Source organism: Nicotiana attenuata, unplaced genomic scaffold (genome assembly GCF_001879085.1).
Source record: "Nicotiana attenuata strain UT unplaced genomic scaffold, NIATTr2, whole genome shotgun sequence".
NCBI lineage: Eukaryota > Viridiplantae > Streptophyta > Magnoliopsida > Solanales > Solanaceae > Nicotiana > Nicotiana attenuata.
Window position 1 is genome coordinate 171,567 of NW_017672204.1, and position 21,183 is coordinate 192,749.

Sequence of the window (21,183 nt, forward strand, 5' to 3'; positions counted from 1 at the left end):
CTAGTCACAAGTTACTTAATTACATCAATAAACGCTAAATGAATCAATTTGAATGCATGAAAATGGATTTTCCAATATTTTACCCAAAAAGTCAAAATCGCCCCCGGGCCTACGTGGTCAAAAATTGAGGTTCGAACCAAAACCCGATTACCCATTCCCCCACGAACCCAAATATATAATTTGTTTTGAAATCGGACCTCAAATCGAGGTCCAAATCCTCATTTTTTTGAAAAACCTAGGTTCTACCCAAAACACCCAATTTCCCCCATAAAAATCTTTGATTTTAAGTTGAAATCATGCTAAAAGATGTTAAGGAGTGAAGAAAATAAGTTAGAAATCACTTACCAACGTTTTGGAGAAGAAAGGTTGTTTAAAAAATTGCCTCTTATGTTTTTGGGGTTTTGAAAAATGAAAAATGACTGAAAATCCCGTCTATATATATACCTCTCAGAATCCCTGTGCGGACCGCACAAAACGGACAGCGGCCGCACAGCCTTTTCCTGAGGGTACACAGTCTCAGAATCCCTGTGCGGACCGCACAAAGTCGACTGCGGCCGCACAGCCCTCCACCGCGCACCGCACAAAGTCGAGCGCGGACCGCACTGCCCCTTCCGCGGTCGCACACGATTTCTCGCGGACCGCACTAGCGGGTTCAGAGATCTGCAATTTCTCTGAACCTGCAACATTTGTGATTTTTAAGCCAAAGACATCCCGGGACCTACCCGAAACTCACCTGAGCCCTCGAAACTCCAAACCAAGCATACGTACTAACTCAATAACATCATACGTACTTATCCAAAATAACCTTAATAACAACGAATCAACCCTCAAAATCAAAGAACTCCTCTCAAACTTCATAAAGTATCAACTTTAGCAATTTAGGTCCGAATCACGTATAACGGACTCCGTTTCTTACAAACTTCACAGAGTTATCTTAAATCATATATAAGACCTATACCGGGAGCCGGAACCAAAATGCGGGCCCGATACCATCATGTTCTAAGCAAATTTCATTGCAAAATACTTTAAACAATTCCAGAAAACAATTTTCTTTAAAATTTTATTTCTCGGGCTTGGGACCTCGGAATTCGATTCCGGGCATACGCCCAAGTCCCATATTTTCCTACAGACCCTCCGGGACCGTCGAATCACGGGTCCGGGTCCGTTTACCCAAAACGTTGACCGAAGTCAAATTAACTCATTTTATAACCAAATTTTACCATTTTTCGCAGATTATCATATTTAAGCTTTCCGGCTACGCGCCCGGAATGCGCACGCAAATTGAGGTGATGATAAATGAGGTTTTCAAGGCCTCGGAAATACAGAATTCAATTTAAGGCAAGCGATGACCTTTTGGGTCATCACAAAAAGACATATTGTATAAAATTTGTATAAAAATTATATTCAAGTGGTGTTATATTGTAGTTGTATATAACTGGGTAGAAATAATGTATGAAAGTTGTAGATAGGTTGTAGATAAGTTGTATAATATATAATTAGTTGTATGAAATTTGATTTTACTATGTATAAATCAGATACAAAATATACAAAAGATATATTTGATAAAATTGTTTATGTTTGGCTCAAAAGTTAACAATATACTTTGTAAGCTAGAAAACAATCAAATGTAAGAAAAGGGTAAATCGTAATCAAATATAATAAACCTAGAGATGCAAAGATGATATTATTGTCGTAGATCTAGTATTGCAAAGTGATAATATGAACTCAATAAGATATGTTCGTTTGAGGTAGAGATAGAGAGAGAAAGCCAGAAAATGAGAGAGTTGTATTAGATCCGAATCCCCCCTTTACAATGTGAAGGTCTCCTTTATATAATAAGAGACCTTCCTCGAAAGAATCAAAAAGTTACAAAGACAGGTAGCGTCTCCTTAGTGAAGACACTGAGTCCTAAACGATGTCGCTTTTGTCCCCACGTCCGAGTCGTACCCGCTACGTTAGTCGGCGTACACTCACTGGGCNTGGCATCTTGAAGGTTTTTGGGTGGAGTGAGGGGCAGCTTCTTCAGTGTATGGTTGTTCAACGAACCTTCCCACGTCGCGTTTTGGTAGCAACTTGGGAGCACCGGGGATCTTGTCGACCCTCTCCTGATGTTCCTTCATCTGACCGCGGAGCGCCTTGTTTTCATTTTCCATTTCTTCCATCTTCTTTAGGATGGTTGTTAGCGTGCTATCGTTGGTCTGTGTCTCGATGGGTTGTTATTCGCTAGTGCAACTTCCGGTTCACCCACGGCAGCAGTGGTACCTACCGTTGGTGTACACCCGATGTTACTTTGTGGTGACCTCTCAACCAAGCCACTTAGAGTGCTTGTTAGCCATCTTTCCAGTAGCTCCTTGACCGCTGAGGGTGCTTCCGTAGCCGCAGATGTGGAAGCTCCTTTTTCGTGCAAGATCGTCAGACCTTCGGATGGGGAAGGTGAGATCTCTGCACCCGGTGTGATGCTAGAGGTTGCATTCAGGATGCCATCGTCACTGGCCTCGTTGAGAGGGCCAAGGAGATTGGTAGTGACACCCAATATAGCTTTCGATCTTGTGTTATTTTCGGCCATTTTCTATTTTTGTGTGGTGTAGAGAGTGGTAGTTGGTTGATCTCTAGGTGGATACTATGGTTTTGATTCTCGAAATCCCCACAGACGGCGCCAAATTGTTTGGCTCAAAAGTTAACAATATACTTTGTAAGCTAGAAAACAATCAAAAGTAAGAAAAGGGTAAATCGTAATCAAATATAATAAACCTAGAGATGCAAAGATGATATTATTGTCGTAGATCTAGTATTGCAAAGTGATAATATGAACTCAATAAGATATGTTCGTTTGAGGTAGAGATAGAGAGAGAAAGCCAGAAAATGAGAGAGTTGTATTAGATCCGAATCCCCCCTTTACAATGTGAAGGTCTCCTTTATATAATAAGAGACCTTCCTCGAAAGAATCAAAAAGTTACAAAGACAGGTAGCATCTCCCTAGTGAAGACACTGAGTCCTAAACGATGTCGCTTTTGTCCCTACGTCCGAGTCGTACCCGCTACGTTAGTCAGCGTACACTCACTGGGCGTACCCACTGGCGTAGAGATGCTGAGGGTCAAATTTGACCCTATACAGTTTAGTTGTATCGAAGTTCGTTTAGAACAGAATAGAAAGAACGTATAGTGCCTTGCAGCTTAATTCCAAACTTTCACAGCTACTACCACTACATATTCTGGATTTCTACTTTCCTTAGAACTGGTAACTGATACTCCTATATTAAACTAGCATAACGCAAAACTTATACAATGATAAAAGGATGGCGAGACTACTTCTTCACAGCACAATAATATTGGCATTGGATTACAGGCAACTCAATATTAAAAGTTTGTGAGGATAATCGACAATTTCTTTTCTTTCCGCAGCTTCTTTTTAGTCAACACAATCATTCAAGCAAGTAGTGTTATATATAAAGACACGAATTATTATTCCTGACAGACAACATCTGAAACGGAAATCATTTTCGCACCAACTACTCTAAGGTAAGCTCTTTACAAGAACTCTTATCCCCTTAATTTTTCTTCTACAAATATCTATCTAAGATACTGATTGTGATTGGAATTTTATGTAGAGCCAAGATCTAATCATATATAAGAGAGAACTGATCATCATTAAGGAGACAAATGGACGTCATATTCAAATCAAAATGCGTGTGTTTTCATCTAGTATTGGTCTTCTGAAGTCCGTGTCATTTGAGCCTAATGAGGACTTGGATCTACATAAATTCACGTCATTTTACGTACTATTTAAATCCTTTCGACACTAATCTTTCTCTTTCTTTTTTCTTTTCACGGTGTAACTAAATTCCTTGATTGAAGGCACTAATAATGGATTGGGAGCCTTTTAAGGTGGGATGTATATATTTTGTAAACAAAATTTGTGTAGGTAGGATAATTTACTAAACATGAACATTTAGGGTAATAAAGTTTCCAATAGTGTATAGGAATAAAAAAATCCCGTTATATGAGTCCACCAACTGTATAGAGACCTAGTCCTATATCAGTTCCCTCAGTGCTAACTACTGAAACAGTATGTAAATAAGGCTCAGGATTTTTACGTGGAAAAATCCCAACTCAAGGGGACAAAAACCACGACCTACACTGGTAGGATTTCAACTTCACTAACTTGTAACTACACTATTACAAGCCACTTTGTAATGACTCTATTACAAAGACTTCAATCACTCTAACTTGTAATACACTTATCACAAGCCACTTTGTCACTCACTAGTTATAAAGACTTCAACCTATGACTAACTCTAGTCACAACACAAACTCAGATGGTTTATGATTTTGAGTTTCCTAAAACAAAGCTTCTAAGAAAGCAAGAGAGGAGTTACAATGAAGAACAGAAAAACAAGATTAATACTCAACTAGGACACACATAGACTCTTAGTGAAACTGGTCCGTCACCTGTAGTTATGGGGATCGCCTTCGGCTTGCTATACTCTTTCCCTAACGCATGAGCGGAGTTGTCTTCTTGTTCTGGACACACTTGTGACTTGAATGCTGGATCAGATCTTCAATGCTTGAGAGAATATCACTAAATGCTCAAGTGAATATATTGTTGCCTTACACCATGTTATTATACTTCAAAAGACATCCCAAGGATGATGTCTATTCTTGGTTGGTACACGCCTCTTCCCGATGGGAAGTGACTGCTGCACTGTAGCGTGCACAGTTGCAGACAGTCACTTTCTGCAGTTGCTTTCCACCTGTCGAGTTGACTTGTACCTCTGTCTGGGAAACACCAAGGGATCAGGTCCCTAAACTGGTTCTTGTGAATCCAAAGGCACACTGCCCAGATTATCTTGAGTCCATTGCTGAATAATTGTACCAGGCATGCATCAGGTCCTTTATCTGGTTCTATATAGAAAGCTTGTTAGATCATCAAAACATAAGACTAAGAGACCTTAAGCCCATCGGATAGGAAGGCAGCCACAGACGAAAAGGAAATTTTGATCCAATATGTACATTCTCAAGCAAGAAGAAATTTAAGGAAACTAAAGTTCAAATTAGTTTTTAGATTATTAACGTAAAGTTTAATTTTGGTGCTTTTATTAATTCTTCAGATTAAGTATTTGGAGAAAAGTTTTGGCAACATCATTTATAAACTTCTACCGAGTAATAGTAATAATTGATCCTAGCAAAGTAGTTCGGATGGGTGTGGCAGAACCAGCAGGCTGCGTACGTAATTGTTTATCCACATCAGTAACTTCTGTCTTTCAAGAATTATTTCAGACATGATGTTCAGAAAGACGTACTTACTAGTCAGATCTAAAAGTTAAAATCAAAGATGAAATTAAAATGGAAGGATCTCACAATAGCATCTGTTGGAAAAACATGTACACTAAGTCCATTATATTCATAGATCAGTGCTGCGAAACATTAAATTCTGTTGGACTACAATGATGAACAAGTATGGTGCATAAGTTTAAGCTAAGATTTAATTATAACTTCGTGTCAACTATACTTCTTCACTCTAACAAAATTTTGGTGTTTGACCTATATATAGCCAAACCCTTCTATATATACAAGATTTTGTTTTAATAATTAAACTGCCAAAATATTAAGAAATGAAACTCTACTTCGGATCAATTGCTTGTACAAGCTCTGTAATCCAGCCTCAAAACCCTCGATGCTCGAATCAAGTGTCTGTAATCTCCTTCGCGCAACGTTGACATCAACTTTGGTTTCATTGTTCCTAATCTGTTCGCGAAGTGAGGCAAGAGCTACATCAATACTCCCCATGCCACTGAAAATTTGGCCACCTTGAGAAGAAGCTGATTTAGTGATCATCAACTTTGAAATAATTGACCATCCTTTAGGCTTTATTTTTGTATCTTGGTATGACAAAAATACCAACATGGCCTTAAACAAAGATGTAGTAACAGCTGTTACTTCTCTTAGCACTCGAATCACCATCGATAAGTGTTGTTCAATGTCCCAGAAAACAGAAGATCCAACTCTGTTTTCCATTTGCTTCAGTCTCCTTAAGTTCTTTACTATCTCCTTCTTCATGTTCTTCCTGAAGATAAAATAATTGCTAATATCCTTCTCAATGCTCGAATCTGCACCTTTTCGTCGTAAAGCTGACTGAAGATGTTGGACTTGTTCCTTATTCATACGAAATAAGTTTCTAATAGTGTCACATGACTCAAGTAACTCAAGAGATCCCTCTAGGGCTTCTTCAACAAATGCTCCATTTTGATGTTGGACAAGAGCTTTTTGTGTGTTTGGACACTGAATTAGTTCCTGCACACAATTGTATAATTCTACAAGGCCAAGAACTCCAGCCTGAATTGTCTCTGCCCTATGCGACGACGTTTCGAGGTTTTTCAGCTTGTCTAATTCAGCTTCAATTTTTAGTCCATTAGGATTTAACCTGGAAGGCAAGCTAATGGACCTAACAGGACAAGGTATATTTTTAGATTTAGCCATGGTTTGATTGGTTTTTGAAGAAAGGTTCACTTGATTTCTGAGGTGATGCTTGGATGTAACAATGATTCAAGAATGTACTTATAGGGACATGACCTTTTCGTAGAATTAATTTGCATGTGACAACAACGTAGGCAATCAAATATTTTTTTTGTAATCTTGTTACATCATTTACCAACAATATGCAATTATTTTACAATTTTATATCCTGCATCTTATGGCCTCAGAATTAGCAACGTTTTCGCATTTATTACTAAATTGGATGAATTCTGAATTCAATCATTGACTACAGAGAGTGCGTTAGAGCTGTATATGCCTTGTTTCCTCACAACAATTTTCTGCAAGATTCCCTTTTTTGGATTTTAATCGTATCTTTGAAATAAGCCTTTTTTAACATACATAGGGAAATGTTGATGTTTCTAGACATTATTAATCCATAAAGAATCGGGAAAAATGCACTGAACCCGGTTTCGTTTCTTAATTTCTAAAAAATTTGGATTGGTTAACAGCCTAGGGTTGAATTGAGAAAGAGGTAGACATAGGGTTTTAGGTGAACAAGATGTTGGGCACATGCCCATGTTGTCCGGCCAAAGGCCCAATGGCCTAATCCTATTCTCTTTTGGTTTCCATTCCTATTTGAAATTGGATTCGGTTTATTCCTATTTTGAGTGGGTTTTGGCTTTAAGAGAAAGCACCACTCATGATCTATAAATAGGACAACCTTAGAGAATTATTCTATGCTCATTGATACAAGTCTTTGAAAGACTTAAGCACATAAGAGTGGTTTAGAGAGAGCTCTCATCAAGAGAGAAGAGAGAAGAGAGAAGAAAAGTATTTGTTTTGCTGCAGATTTTTATTCCGACCAGCCAACTTCAAATCACGTTTTATGATTCGTTAACCGTTGGATCGGGCTGAAATTTTGACTGAGAGTTCGTAACATCTTGGTCTTGGATTTGAACGGTGAAGATCGGATTTGGAGGCTCGTAGCATCTGATTTCGAGCCTCGAACAGTAGCTTCGTTTTGTGGATTATACTCTTTCTTCAATTGATTAGTTGTTGCTCTTGTTGCTATTGTTGCTCCGTGTTTGCCCCTTGTTGTGTAGCCAATTTGGAGAACTTTTGTAACCCTCTTATTGTTATAGTGGAGCTTTTGGATCTTTGTAATCCCGTGGTTTTTACCTTCGATTTTAAGGGTTTTCCACGTTAAAATTTGGTGTTCTTTATCTTCTTTTTTTCGAATTTGCCTCTTACTCAACATAACACAGGAATCATTTAGCTGGAAAACATTTTGATTACAGAGATTACTCTATATGTTTTGAATGGGTAATAGGTTGTGTTTTGGGTAGACAAAGAATAACTTTAGGTTGTATTTACGTAATTATCGTATCTTGAAAAGTGAGCTCGGTTTAAAAAGATTATGGAGCACATGAATAAATATGATTTGGTATGGAGGAGGGCGGCGACTTGTTGGGTAACAAATGCAACAGAGAAAGATTAAATATTTGTTTTTTAATTCATGCTTCTGTGAGTCAATTAATTTGCCATTAATTTGCGAAGCTCTCTTTGCCTCAGTAGAGGTACATCAAATTTGTGTTACATCTAAATTTAGAGTTAGTGAATTATAATGAACGAGATCCAATATTAAACAACAACAACAACAACTCCAATTAGCAAATGGAAAGGCTGTTTTCGATAGACCCCCGACTTAGGCCAGCAAACTCGCAACAATAAAGCAAAAGAAATATAGTAATAAAAAATCATGGAAAAAGCAGTAACAACAGTGAGATAGTAACAAAACCGAAACAGAAACAACATCAGATAGTAATATATATTTATATTTTTATATTTCTTTTGCATGCATATCGGTGATTCGAGCTGAGAGTAATGTCTTTAGTTAAATACTTGAATTTGCTGAACTGTTCTTAAAATTGCTTATAGTAAGAAATAAGATGAGGGACTAAGACACCCCATTGGCACAGAGGTACACTGAAACCTAGGATATTAATAGAACATGTGATTTCAGTGTCAGAAAATACAGAGCATAGAACCTTATCCATGTATGTACATACTGCAATTTTGAATTTTTACAGTGCTCTGCAAAGGAACCAAAGAGACAATCAAGCAGATTTCTTGTCGCAAATTCCATGAATGCAGAAGACATTAACATGTGACTGAGAATCACAAGAATTCCCACTAAAGTGGAAATCGGAATTTCATGAAATGGAGCAATATTAAGGATGATGTAGCCTTAATCAAGTGTGGGTCGATTTTTGTCACATAATGCAAAAAATGGTAACATAACTACCATAAGGATAGTCTCTAACTTTTGGCCTGACCACCAATGATAAATTTTCAAGGTCAAAAGTTAAAAAACTTAACCTTTGTTAAACTTAAAGTATCGCCGCCAATGGGCAAAGTGACCTGCCCGAAGGTCATTTGTAGACTTACTGCCCAATCATCCGCTTGGTCCAACCAATGGGCCTTGGACTCTACTTAGGAAGAACAATTAATCCAAATAGTTGTTTACCAACCGCTTAAACTAAAAATAGTCTGTGGAGGTATAATATATGCATAATTTGTGCATTATATATGTATAATTGTGTATAATCATTATGTAATCTATGTGTATGGCTATAAAAAGTAAGCAATGAATATGACCGGTTATTTGTGTAAAGATCCCATTTAGGAATTTAATGTCAAAATTAGATTTGGTCCAATCCAATATTGGAATCTCTAAGTATAAAATGATGCAGTATTAGTTGAGGAATTTTCAGAAACCACTATATTTTTTAGTGGTTATTAACTTTCAATAGCCACCATATACATATTTACTTACTTCCTACAGCTTATATTTTGTTGCTACATGACTGTATTCGCTATATTCGCGCTATTGTATTCATGAATACAGTCCTGAAATTCACCTAAAGTAGGGACTCCAATTGTTTAATAACGGAAAGAGGATCAATTAGCGTATGTCACTCCTAATTTAAACCGACAAAATCAATTATTGTATTGTATTCCATGTATTCGCGCGACTGTATTTATAAATACAGTGAGGTAATCCGCCTAAAAAACAGGGATTACAAACTGTTTAATTCTATATTCCATATATTCTCGCGAATGTATTTATAAATACAGTGAGGTAATGTGCTTAAAAAATAGTGACTACGGGTGTTTAATAATGAAAAACGCAATATTGAATTGTATTCAAGTTCACTATATTGAATTCAATTATATTCAAACAACAAAATCAAGAAATAGGGTATATACCGTTTTATTCAATTCGACTGCATACATTGTATTCAATTCACCATATTCAATTCGACTGTATTCAAACAACAAAAGATCACAAAAACAGTGATATTCCGCGGTATTCAAAAAAATACAAACCTTCGGAATACATAAATACATGCGAAAAATATAATGTATTTATACAAAAATACAATGTATGTGAGTGCATTTGTACAAAATATAACGTATTTATATCATTGTATGTGACTTAATAGCAAACAAGAGAAGAAAGTTCGCCGAAGATGGCGTTTTCCGGCCAAGCAAAATAATGTATACATTGTATTAAATAAAAATGGAGATGAACAAAAACCCGGCTCTCAAATATTCTCCGGCGTTTATGCTTCAGATTTCAAAAGCTCAATCTGTAGTCATGGCCAGATCTATTCGCCTACCCCCTTTTCGCTTCAGATCTATTCTCTTTGCTTCAGATCTATCCATGGCACAATGGAAGATTTGATACACTGCATTAGTCCACCATGGCCACCAAGAATGGCTATTACGACGGATGCTTTGATGGAAAAGGGAGAGAGCTTTGAGGGAGAAGAGAGAGGATTGAGAATCTTGCTTATATATAGAGAGAAATCGTGTGCTAAATGAAGGAGTAAGAGAGAGAAACGTAACTGGCATATTTCACGCCTTAACGGTAGCATATATAATAAATATGTATTTTGCTATAAAATATAAAAGGTAGCAATAAGCAACAATAGTTTGAAATTTGTTTTGATTTATAATAAATAGGGTGTAATAGTTTGATATAGAAGGTAAAATTTCCATTTTAGTTCAGACTAATTTGTTTATTTTCCGTTAGTAACGGCTGAATAACAATCACATAATTCTCAATCTTCGTATAACAAATTTTATCTGCTCAGGTCAATTTATCAGAAATTTGCTAGCTAATATGTTATACGCGACATATAATGCTGAAATCTTATCTCACCCAACTACTTTACATGACACAATTTTACTATATACACTGCCATACTTAGGACAATTTACAGAACTAAAATTGATTCCCCTACTACATTTCAGAAGCCAATGGAGCATACAAAAACTGAAGATGGTTTAACTCAGGATCCTTCTCGGGTTAATGTTTTGCTTAAATCTTTGATCACACATGAACAAGGTGGTTCTTATAATTAGAGGACTGGTCATGGTACTCAGTTTTTGGTGCAATTACCAAGTCCACAATGAGAAAGTTTAATAAACTTTCAAGTCAGCTTCAAATTTTTTTTTTTGATTTGCACCGGGTGTCCGAGTCTCTAAGAGCCCCGACTAATCCCGGGGGTGCACAGGCTCTCGGCAAGGAGTTTCCCGCAAGTGCACCACGGTTAATTCAGGTTTTACCCAGTCCGATGGCCCTCAGAAATTGTTTGCACCCAATGGGTTTCGAACTTGAGACCTTGAAAGGGAGCAAACCCCAAGGCTCAAGTCAGCTTCAATTTATAAGTACATCTCTGGATGCCTAGAGTATATGCCCATATTCAGTTCAAAGATTTCAAAACAAGCGTACAACTAGACAATGTGTAAGCTGGTAAAAGTTATGAAACGCTTCCAAACATTGGCAGAACAGAATGTTGAGAAGACATGGTCTAAGCCTTACCAGTAGGCAACGCGTTCATTCAATCAGACTTTCTCACGCGTTCATTCAATCAGACTTTCTCCATTCATGTCAGGCCAAGCTAATTTATGCAGAGAGCCACTGTTCACATAATTCAAATGGTTAACAGAGCAGGACGACTGCCAGGAAATAAAGGGTCAGTATACAGCAAAGTGCTTCAAAAGAATAAACTTTTGTTGGTTACAGAATCTAAGTTCAGATACATGCCACTGTGAACTATTCTTCAGTGGAATATATACTCATTTAGCACCACCAATAACAACAACAACATACCCAGTGTAGCCCCACAAGTGGGGTTTGGGGAGGGTAGTGTGTACGCGGACCTTACCCCTATGTTTAAGAAGGCAGAGAGGTTGTTTCCGGTAGACCCTCGGCTCAAGAAAGATAAAGGAAGGGGCTATACTCATTTAGCACCATTCAGGTAAAAATGAAAATTATTATTATCATTAATTTTTTTCTGATGAAGATCAATATGAAAATTATGAAGAGGCAAAAGATAGGAACATGTTAAAGAAAGGCCAAAAAGTTGTTTACTTCATGTTTGAGAAATTTCAGGACCCAAACTATTAATAACATATGACAAGAGACGGATCCCTAGGAATATAACAGTCTCGAGTACACAACTATGTGTTCATAAATGGAAATAAATCTTTTTCTTTCCCAACAAACAGAAGAAATATCATATTGAAGTTTGTCTTTTCATCTCTCATAGCTCCAATGATAAAGCGCTAAACAATTCTAGACACTAAGATGACCTTATACATTTCTAATCCGATGAAAATAAGGGTTTCAGCTCAGCAGGGTGTACTCTGGATACAAAGAGAAACTTAGTGTTAATTTTCCAAAATAATTTGGAAAATAGTTAATGTTCCATCACTCTCCCAGCTTGATAACTCCTAGTTATATGTACAACTAATTCCAACACATAACTCCTGCCATATGAAAAATTAATTTTTTTATTGGTGCCATATGTACAATTAATTCAAATGCTCTCCAGTGTATTTCTTAGCATGAAAATAGTACATAAAAGGGATCAAATGACAACACGTAAATTCTCTAAGAAAGAACAAACATGCCCGTGAATAAGCAAAACACTTCATATGAATCAGAATACCAGCAATGGAGGTCAAATGACAAGACCCTGTTCTCTAGCTTTCTTAAGCCACTTCAACGTGCTCTCCAACGTAGTATAAGCAGCAACATCTGTCAAACTCTTGCTCTCTACTGCATAATCAAAAACTTCATAAGCTTCTGCTACTCTGCCATTCCTACAGAGCGCTCTGAGAAACGTCCCATATGACCCCGTCTCAAGCTTCATACCATTCTTCTTCATAACATCATACAGTTCCATCCCCTTATCCAACAACCTTGCCTTACATAACCCATGAAGCAATGTATTATATGTACATGAATTAGGAGCACAGCCCCGTGCTTCCATTCTCTCCAACAAAGCCAACGCTCCTAATGGATCTCCTTCCCTACACATCCCATTCATTAACGAAGTATACGTTACTGCATCCGGAATATGGCCCTCCTCCATCATAACACTCAAAAACTTCTTAGCATCTTTCACCCTTCCTGACTTCGACAATCCATAGATCAATGTATTATAAGTCACAAGGTCAGGCTTCACTCCTTCCTCCTGCATTTTCTTGTATACACTTAACACTTCACCCCCTTGACTTAACATACAATAACCCTTCATAATTGTATTATAAACATAGCAATCAGGCTTATATCCTTCCTCGCTCAACACCCCCAACAATCTAGTCGCCTCCCTGAGATTCTTACTGTTACAAACATTATCAATCATAATTGTATAAGTAACAAGATCAGGCTTTATATCAAAACCATCCCTCATTTCTTTAATAAAACTATTCATATTACTCAAAGACCTGTTCTTGCATAGGTGCCTGACAATAAAATTGTAAGTATAGGTATCAGGTGGAGAGTCTTTGGAGGAAAGTTCTTTGACCAGCTCAATGGCTTGCTCTTCGTGGTTCGAAGAGCAAAGGGTCCTCACAGCAATGTCTGTGGAGACCTTATTTGGAGGGAAACCATTGGAAGTCATGAGATTGAGAACCTGATGAACAGGGGACAGAGAATGGTCAACTGACTTGCAAGATTGAATGAGGAGAACATGATATGTAAATCTGTCTGGAGAAAAGGGTGGGTGAGTCTTGATCATGTGATTAAGGAAAAAGATTGAATCTTGGAGGGTAGAATTGGAGGAAAATGACTGGAGGATTGAATTATAAAATTTAGGGTCTGAAGGTACATTTTTGGGATTGGAAATGAGGGAATTGAAAAGGGTTTTAGCATCAGAAAGAGTAGTTGAATCAAAGGCTACAATAGATGGAAGCTGGGGTTGTTGATTATTTGATGTGGGTTTTCTCTTGGGTGATAGTGATTTTTTGGGAAAATAATGGGGTTTTGAAGTAGACGGAGGGGATGGAGATGGGATTTTTGAGTGAGGAACAGAAGAAGATGGAGTTTTAATGAGAGTGTTTACAGCAAAGTTAGCTGACCTTAAGGAAGGTGGTAGTTTCCCCATCTTCTGTGAGCTTGTTGTTCAGATTCTTTCAGTTTTTGTCCTTCTGGTAAAAGGATTAGATTAGGGTTCTGCAAGGGTTTAGCATTTTGAGCTTCGGTCGGTACAGTTACAGTATGTATGCCAAGGGAGAGAACTACGCAGTACAGATTTGGGTGTCTTTCTTAGGAGACAAAAGACCTTAGCCCAGAGATTAGAAAAGGCCCTTTGGACTGCAAACAGCCCATTTCGACTAAGAAGCCTGCAAAAGGGCTTCCTGGACATGGGAGATTTGCGCAAATAACATACTTTGATGCCACTATTTTTTTTTTTTTTCACCTTGATAAGAAAATATTGGGAAAAGAACCTCTACTAGAATTTTGGAAACCGCTTCTAGACAAAAAAAATTATATACTAATCATCAAGATTTGCTATAAACACATGGTAAATTGCCATAACTCTTCATATGGTGGTCACTAGATTTGCCACAAAACATGACAATCGCCATAAACTTTCATGGTAATCATTAGGATCCGCGAAACATTGCATTCTCCAAAAAATATACTGGAGAATATATATATTATTCACCACGTACTCTTTTTTATGTTTACATGCAATAGATCGATCTTAGTTTGGATGGGCCAAACTTTGTTATTTATATTTATAACTCATGATGCCACACAAGATAGTAGTACATAGATAGACGGTAGCAACTTATTTCTAGAAAGAGAACTATATATATAATTCTATAACTTATTAGCAGACTTTAAGGTATCTACTGCCCAAAAGGCCTTTGTTTAGCACAGTCCAAATTGTTGCCAGCGTCGACTCCAAGAATCTGACAGTATCTCCTGTAGAACCCAATTCTGTTTTCCATATTTTGATTAGAACCTTTTCCACATTCAATTCCGCCATTGATGATGTTGGTGATTAAACCATAGCCAGGGACACGACCAGCAGATGAATCAGCTCCTGATGGTCTCCATTTACCAGTAATGACGTCGTGGGCCGATGGCTTTGGTTGCTGCGCTGTCATCCAGAACCACAACGCTGTCTTGAATGAAACCACTGCGTTATTTGCAACTGCATCTGGATTCTTTAACAAATCCACTCCTATGGCTTTTCCAGCGCGCTGGTCCATAGTTGTAGTTACTACATGTCATAATATTTATAATTGAGTTATTAGGATTCCATAACTGAAATTTTCAAAGATGTTTGTCACATATATAAAAGATAACTACAACTAACCATGCCCATAATAAGTGAGATTAGCAACCTGAAAAATAAGGTTGGTAACCTGCTGCAAATGGTTAAGTAAAATATAGATTGATAGTGTTAAGTTCTCATTGAGTTAGCCTACAGGCCCTACACCCTACAGTATAAATGATTTTTCACACTATCAGATCACCTGAAAGATAACTGCGAGTAAAGTAATAATTCAATAACTTAAAAAATAAGGCAGGTAACCTGCTAATTCGACAAGTTAAAACTAGATTACTTACTAGGATATTTGCATGGGACCTCGACCGAAGTACTTTTTACCAGGAGCACAAGGCCATTGTTGATTTGCGACACAGTAATCTGGAGGGTTGCCTTGTTCCTGCTTGAAGCAGTATCCCCATGAATATGGACCATCAGGAGCTGTTGCCCACCCCCCTATTTATCAACATAACATTAGTATATATCTTGTGTAAGATTAATTTATAACTAAAGGTTGTCATACTAATGCATATGAAGAAAATATACCAGTAGTTTCATGAGAAGTTTGAGCCAAAAATGCAGCAATTTCCTTCTTACGAGTGTTGGTGTCTCCAGTAGTTCCAAAAGCTCCAAAGGACCTGGCAGTAGCTATGAATGCATCGTAAGTATAGAATCCTTTAGCACATGAATTGGCATCGTTGCGGTGCAGTAGCAGTCTCTCAAACATGTCTTTACTAACAAGAGCACCAACATCTTGTGCCAATGTTCCTGTTACAGACAAGACACAAAACAAAACCACTCCCCAAAATTTCATTCTTCTTAATTATACTACAAAATTCAGTGCGATATGTATGAAAGTTGTGTGTTTTGGGAGTGATGATAAGGTTGCTATTTATAGGGAGCAGAGTTAAGGGGTGTGCAGACTTTTCAAACTGAGTTCTACAGGGAATTAGTAATTAAATACCAATATGGCTGCTTAATTCCAACACTTCCACTTATCTTTGAGTATGGCATTTGCTTACCCAATGGGTCACATTACATGTAAATATTATAATAATCAAATTTGTTTATGGACAAAGTTGGAAGGAAAACACCTAAGACTGAGTCTTGGGTAGAATTCTTGCTAGTAGATATTCTTGACAAAAGACTGCTGCTTAATAATGGTCTTTGGTATGATAAGAAAATGCTAACGTGTCTGCATTTTGAGTCCTATTAGATCGAACAATGACCAGACATGGCGTCCCAGATTTTCCATCACATCTGATGGACAAGTACAAGATAATCTTCATGTTTACGCTAGCTACGTCGTGTCGATTTAATTTTTTGTCTTGGACTAATCAACATGGAAGTGTATATTTTGACATTTTATTGTATTAATAAGCATTGTGTCTGTGTTATTATAAAACATTTTGAGAGTTAGATCACTTTACTTTAAGTCTTTAATTCATCTCAACGATCGTACTTTACTAAAACAATCTTTTGCTTTAGCAATTTCACATCTAGTTATTTTTTGTATGGATTCTTACTTTGATTTCTGAACTCTTTTAAAGTAAAAGTTACAGATTTAAGAATTTAATGATATATACTACAAATCACAACTTTTATAGTTGAAAACTTTTAAAATGTCCGAAAATTCTGTACTTAAGGAATTTTTTTTTATTTAACTCCCCAAATAACAATAGTGTCATACTGTCATTCTTCGGATTGACATATGGATTGTGAATAATTCAATTCATAAATACAATTCATATAATGTGCACTATAAGAGACCCAGAAAGGGAAGACTAATTATATTTTCTCATCTATATATTAATCTGCAGATTCCATTCTGTTGTTTAAAACGAATCTAAAACATTCGATGTGTATTCTATGTTGGACAAACATACAATGCCGAACATGGATTACAAACTAATCCATCCATAAGCTGATTTAAATATTATATTAGATAATTCATAAATCCCCTTTGACAATTGATGGATTGTTTCCCAGTAAGTGTTTCAAATGAAATGTGGAATGTGTACTCTCTATCCATTGTTGAGTCGTGAGTGCTTAAAACAACAATAAAAAACTTACTCCCGCTCGATATATATACCAAACTGATCCATTTAGCAATAAAAGCCACAAATTAAAGTGAGCAAAAAAGCAAATACATCTTGCATTCATTGATTTGGTATAAACATGTATAGGTTTTTTCCCTTCAACAGCATGGTTTATCATTTTAGCAGAGGAATGAGATTAGGGGTGGGTATCGGTCGGTTGGTTCGGTTATAAATATTATCGGTTTAGCATATCGGTTATCGGTTTACAAATTTGATAAACCGATAACCGAACCGATAAGATATTGGTTATCGGTTATCGGTTAATCGGTTATCGATCATTATCGGATTGGTTATCAGTTTACCCGATAAGATAACTCAATCTAGAGTTAAGCAAAAAAGAGAAGACAATTCGCTCGAGTTAAGCAAAAAAGAGAAGAATTCACATATAGTATACTACCCATTTCTGCATTTTGTCCAGTGGCAACAACTGGAATAATACTAATTCTTCAACAACAGTTGTCCAAATACATTAATAATAATACAAAGTAGTATCAATTTCACCTTAAAATTAACAAGTCCAAACATACAGTACTAACAGTCCAAGATAAACTGGATGTTGTTTGTCAAATTCCTAACCTGAAAAAAGAAAGAGCAAAACCTTGATCTGTGCATAGGCAATACTAACACAGAAAATGAAAAACACCTAGAAGGCAAGAAAATGTTGTCCTACTGAGAAAGCTCAGCGTATTGTACAGAAGAATAATGTTAAAAAATATACCCGAAACTGACAAAGATTGTCGACTGAGAATTGATAAGTGCGAAGAGAATTTGGTAGTAGGTATAGGCTGCACAACGTGAGCTCACAAAATTAAACAAAAATAAAAAAAATAAAGAATCGTTAACAGTCAAAAATACCAATATGAAGATGAATTTTGTTATAGAAATTAAAAGCCTAATGTATAAGATTAAAGACTTACGCTAGGAGTAACTAGTAAGGCCTATGAAGAATGAAGATGAAGCAACTGAAGAGTGCGGCTTAGAATCTAAGAATATGAAAGAATGAACTCAAGCCCTAGCATATGTATATACTTAAGGGTAAAGTCATAATTTTATTAATTCTTATTGGGTTATCGGTTAACCCATTAACAAAATTGGCAAACCGAGGCCCGAACCGATAACCCAATAGTGGAAAAATTCTAAACCGTTACTGAACCGTTAACCCAATAACCCGATACCGATAACCCAATAAACAATTAACGGTTCGGGTTATCGGTTTTACCCGATATATGCCCAGCCCTAAATGAGATAGTCATTCGGTCCTTTCAAGAATAAACTAATTCTACATTTTTACTATTGTTGTAACAATTAGTCTTGTTCTGTATGGGTCACAAGTAAAGAAGGTATACATATAAAAAGTGATTCCAAATATCAGGAACTCCAGGAAGGCACCAATGTATACAATCTGCATAACTACTTGAATTTGCCAATTGTTCTTTTGTCAGAGGATCCCAGTGCTTTCTATAAATGGATGAATGGGCTTCCTTTCTATATTCAGAAAGTTGAGTAATGTTCAACAAATCTACTTTGAGACCACTCTTCTCTTTCAATTTCTTGATGGCTACTTCCACTAAACTCATCATTTCAGGATCTGATTCTGATCCCCAATACTCTGCATTAGAAATTGGCTCTGTTTCATTGTAGCAATTCTGACCATTTGCCTTCCCCCAATCTTCCGCCCTGCCATTTTAAGTTTGACAAGTACTACTACTAGTCAGTTTGCGTAAACCCCTAAAATATTTTGAAATATAAAATCCAACTAGCTGTATACAAGCCCAAAGTCAAGAATAAAAGATGATCCATGACATGATCTCATATCACAGAAGACTTGTTCCTAAATGGAGCTTGACATCACTCCAACTTATTTATTCTTATATTCTTGGACTTTGCATTCCACCACCCTCGGTTTCAGTTTTAAAAAGAAATAGAAAACTGCATGAATAGGACAGTCTGTTTTCATTTTCTAAGTTAAAAATTGGTGCATTCAAAGATGCAATTAATAAAGTTTATCTGAAAGGGTTGTTGGGGGTGCTAAAGTTGGAATGGTTCTTTAGAAATGGCCAACGCATTTGTAAAAACGATGAGTCAATTATGCTGCTTATGGACTAAAGATTTTAGCACACCCCTTAAGAAAGATAGTCAATAGGTTTAGTTGTAAGAGTATTTGTCGAAACTACCATTTATCTCCATATGTAACACTTATTTATCAATGCACTAATTTGAATAGCAAGAGTAAATTTCAGAAAAAAGTACTAGCATCATAACTTCTTGTTAATGTTTTGAAACAAATTCAGTTTGCTAATCGACTAATATTTGGGACCGGATGAAGCAACATTATATACCTGTTGTGAGTTGGTGCCAAGCTAACAAAGAAAACTCTAGTCTTGGTGCGATTAACATGAGTATCCAACCAATCTGCCCATGTCTGCAGCCCCAGCTCGTATGTACGCAGCATTCCCAAATGTTCATACTTCGCATCTGCACTTTCAAAAGATCCCCACCTGAAATTACAAAATCTCTATCATAAATTAAGAAGCACCTTATGCCTAAAATACTGATATTAAGGAATATAGTTTCATATTAATGGCCAAAGGTTGCAAAGATGTACTCACAGAACCTTCAAATTCAATCTCCACCACAAATAGGAATTAAAGACAAGCACATCAGCATCTTTCCAAATTCTGGCATGCTTCTCTATATTGACTCTCACTATGCGCTCTTCCACACGATGATACGATGGATTGTCACAGTTTGATTCAACTAACAATGGTGCCCAGTAGAAATCAATAGTAGCATTGTATCCCTTCACCAATGTTCAAAAACAAAAGCTAATAAAACTCAACTGCAATCAAATTTCAAAAGGAAAGAGCAAAATGGGGTTTTGAAGAATAGATTGTTGAAACTTACAATAGCTTTAAAGGTGACCAAAGAGCCATTATAATGAACATATTTGAGATGATTAGGGATTTGTGACTCTAATATGCAGACCATTGAAACCCACTGATTCCTATTGAGTGAATCTCCTACATATACAACCCTTTTGTTCCTCAACTTCTCCAACATCGCCGTGGCATTAAATCTTTGCAAAACAAAAAATACAATAAAAAACAATAAACACCCAATAACCCCAAAGGAGGGCAAAAATAGAAGAAAAACAGAAAGGAAGAGAAACTAGTTACCTAGGAAGATCACAATCATTGGGTTGCCATTTCCAGTAGAGATAGTGAAGATTCTTCCTCCCATACTTTTGACAAGCCATTCCATCATCCATGAACGAACAATTCGTCCCATTATAAAGAGGGCGAGATTGATTATCAAACACCCATTTGCCAGAATAGAAATTGCAGCTAGATAATGACCTTTTCTGAGGCTGCTTCTCAACTAACTTTAGAGTTTCAGTAATTCCTCTGGACATGGAGAAAGTGGTAATGACTAAAACTGCCATGATAATAGCTACCAGAAGCTGAAAGCTTAGTTGAATACCCATTCCCTTGTTCTTCAAAATACTGCAGGGTATTGGTCTTCCATCCATTTTTTTCTCTGCTGCTTCAGGCTTTTGCTTTCTGTTTAAAAAAGGTGGGAATATGGAAATGGTATTGGTGAGTTCGTCAAGGAAGCAACCATATAGCCTGATTGTTTTGACCCCAACAACCCAAATTTGGGGCGGATGGATTTTGGAACCTGGTGGCTTTTGTCTCTGCAGCGATAACTAAATTTCGTACTAATATTACTTTATCATTCCCAATTTATTCCACATCCTCTTTCTTACAGGCTAAAATATTCGATACCTTTTCTTTAATATGATATTTTTTTATTAAGTTACTATAAACTATTATACTTTAATCTCAAATAATATTTTAAAACTTTATATCGATCAAAGATGAAAAGAAATACTTCTATTATTGTCTAAAGTCTAAACTAAAGTGGAAGCATGAGGGGGAAGTGGTTTTGAACTTTATTGAAAGCGAAAGTAGC

The 21,183-nt window shown here is 36.7% G+C and overlaps 3 protein-coding genes and 1 pseudogene across 5 annotated transcripts; all 4 read right to left on the reverse strand.

The window, feature by feature from the left end:
* Nucleotides 1–5,460: 5,460 nt before the first annotated feature.
* LOC109212305 lies at nt 5,461–6,510 on the reverse strand. Its single transcript, XM_019375935.1, has one exon. The coding sequence runs from the start codon at nt 6,474–6,476 to the stop codon at nt 5,589–5,591; it is 888 nt and encodes a 295-aa protein (XP_019231480.1). The 5' UTR covers nt 6,477–6,510; the 3' UTR covers nt 5,461–5,588.
* A 3,303-nt stretch (nt 6,511–9,813) lies between these two features.
* LOC109212306 (pentatricopeptide repeat-containing protein At2g17670) lies at nt 9,814–14,101 on the reverse strand. Of its 3 annotated transcripts, none has more exons than XR_002065835.1 (3): nt 12,497–14,101; nt 11,365–11,463; nt 9,814–10,294 (listed from the first exon to the last, which is right to left on the reverse strand). XR_002065835.1 is itself a non-coding variant. In XM_019375936.1 (2 exons), the coding sequence occupies exon 1, from the start codon at nt 13,934–13,936 to the stop codon at nt 12,509–12,511; it is 1,428 nt and encodes a 475-aa protein (XP_019231481.1). In that variant the 5' UTR covers nt 13,937–14,101; the 3' UTR covers nt 11,148–11,463; nt 12,497–12,508. The 3 variants fall into 3 exon arrangements, 1 of the variants encoding a protein (XP_019231481.1); XR_002065836.1 differs by having other exon boundaries at nt 9,815–10,225; XM_019375936.1 differs by lacking the exon at nt 9,814–10,294 and having other exon boundaries at nt 11,148–11,463.
* Nucleotides 14,102–14,537: 436 nt separating this feature from the next.
* LOC109212302 lies at nt 14,538–16,008 on the reverse strand (annotated as a pseudogene).
* A 2,455-nt stretch (nt 16,009–18,463) lies between these two features.
* LOC109212307 (protein trichome birefringence-like 34) lies at nt 18,464–20,934 on the reverse strand. The gene is made up of 5 exons (XM_019375937.1): nt 20,388–20,934; nt 20,116–20,287; nt 19,821–20,011; nt 19,551–19,709; nt 18,464–18,888 (listed from the first exon to the last, which is right to left on the reverse strand). Exons 1-5 carry the CDS (start codon nt 20,738–20,740, stop codon nt 18,537–18,539), a joined length of 1,227 nt encoding a protein of 408 aa, XP_019231482.1. The 5' UTR covers nt 20,741–20,934; the 3' UTR covers nt 18,464–18,536.
* Nucleotides 20,935–21,183: the final 249 nt, after the last annotated feature.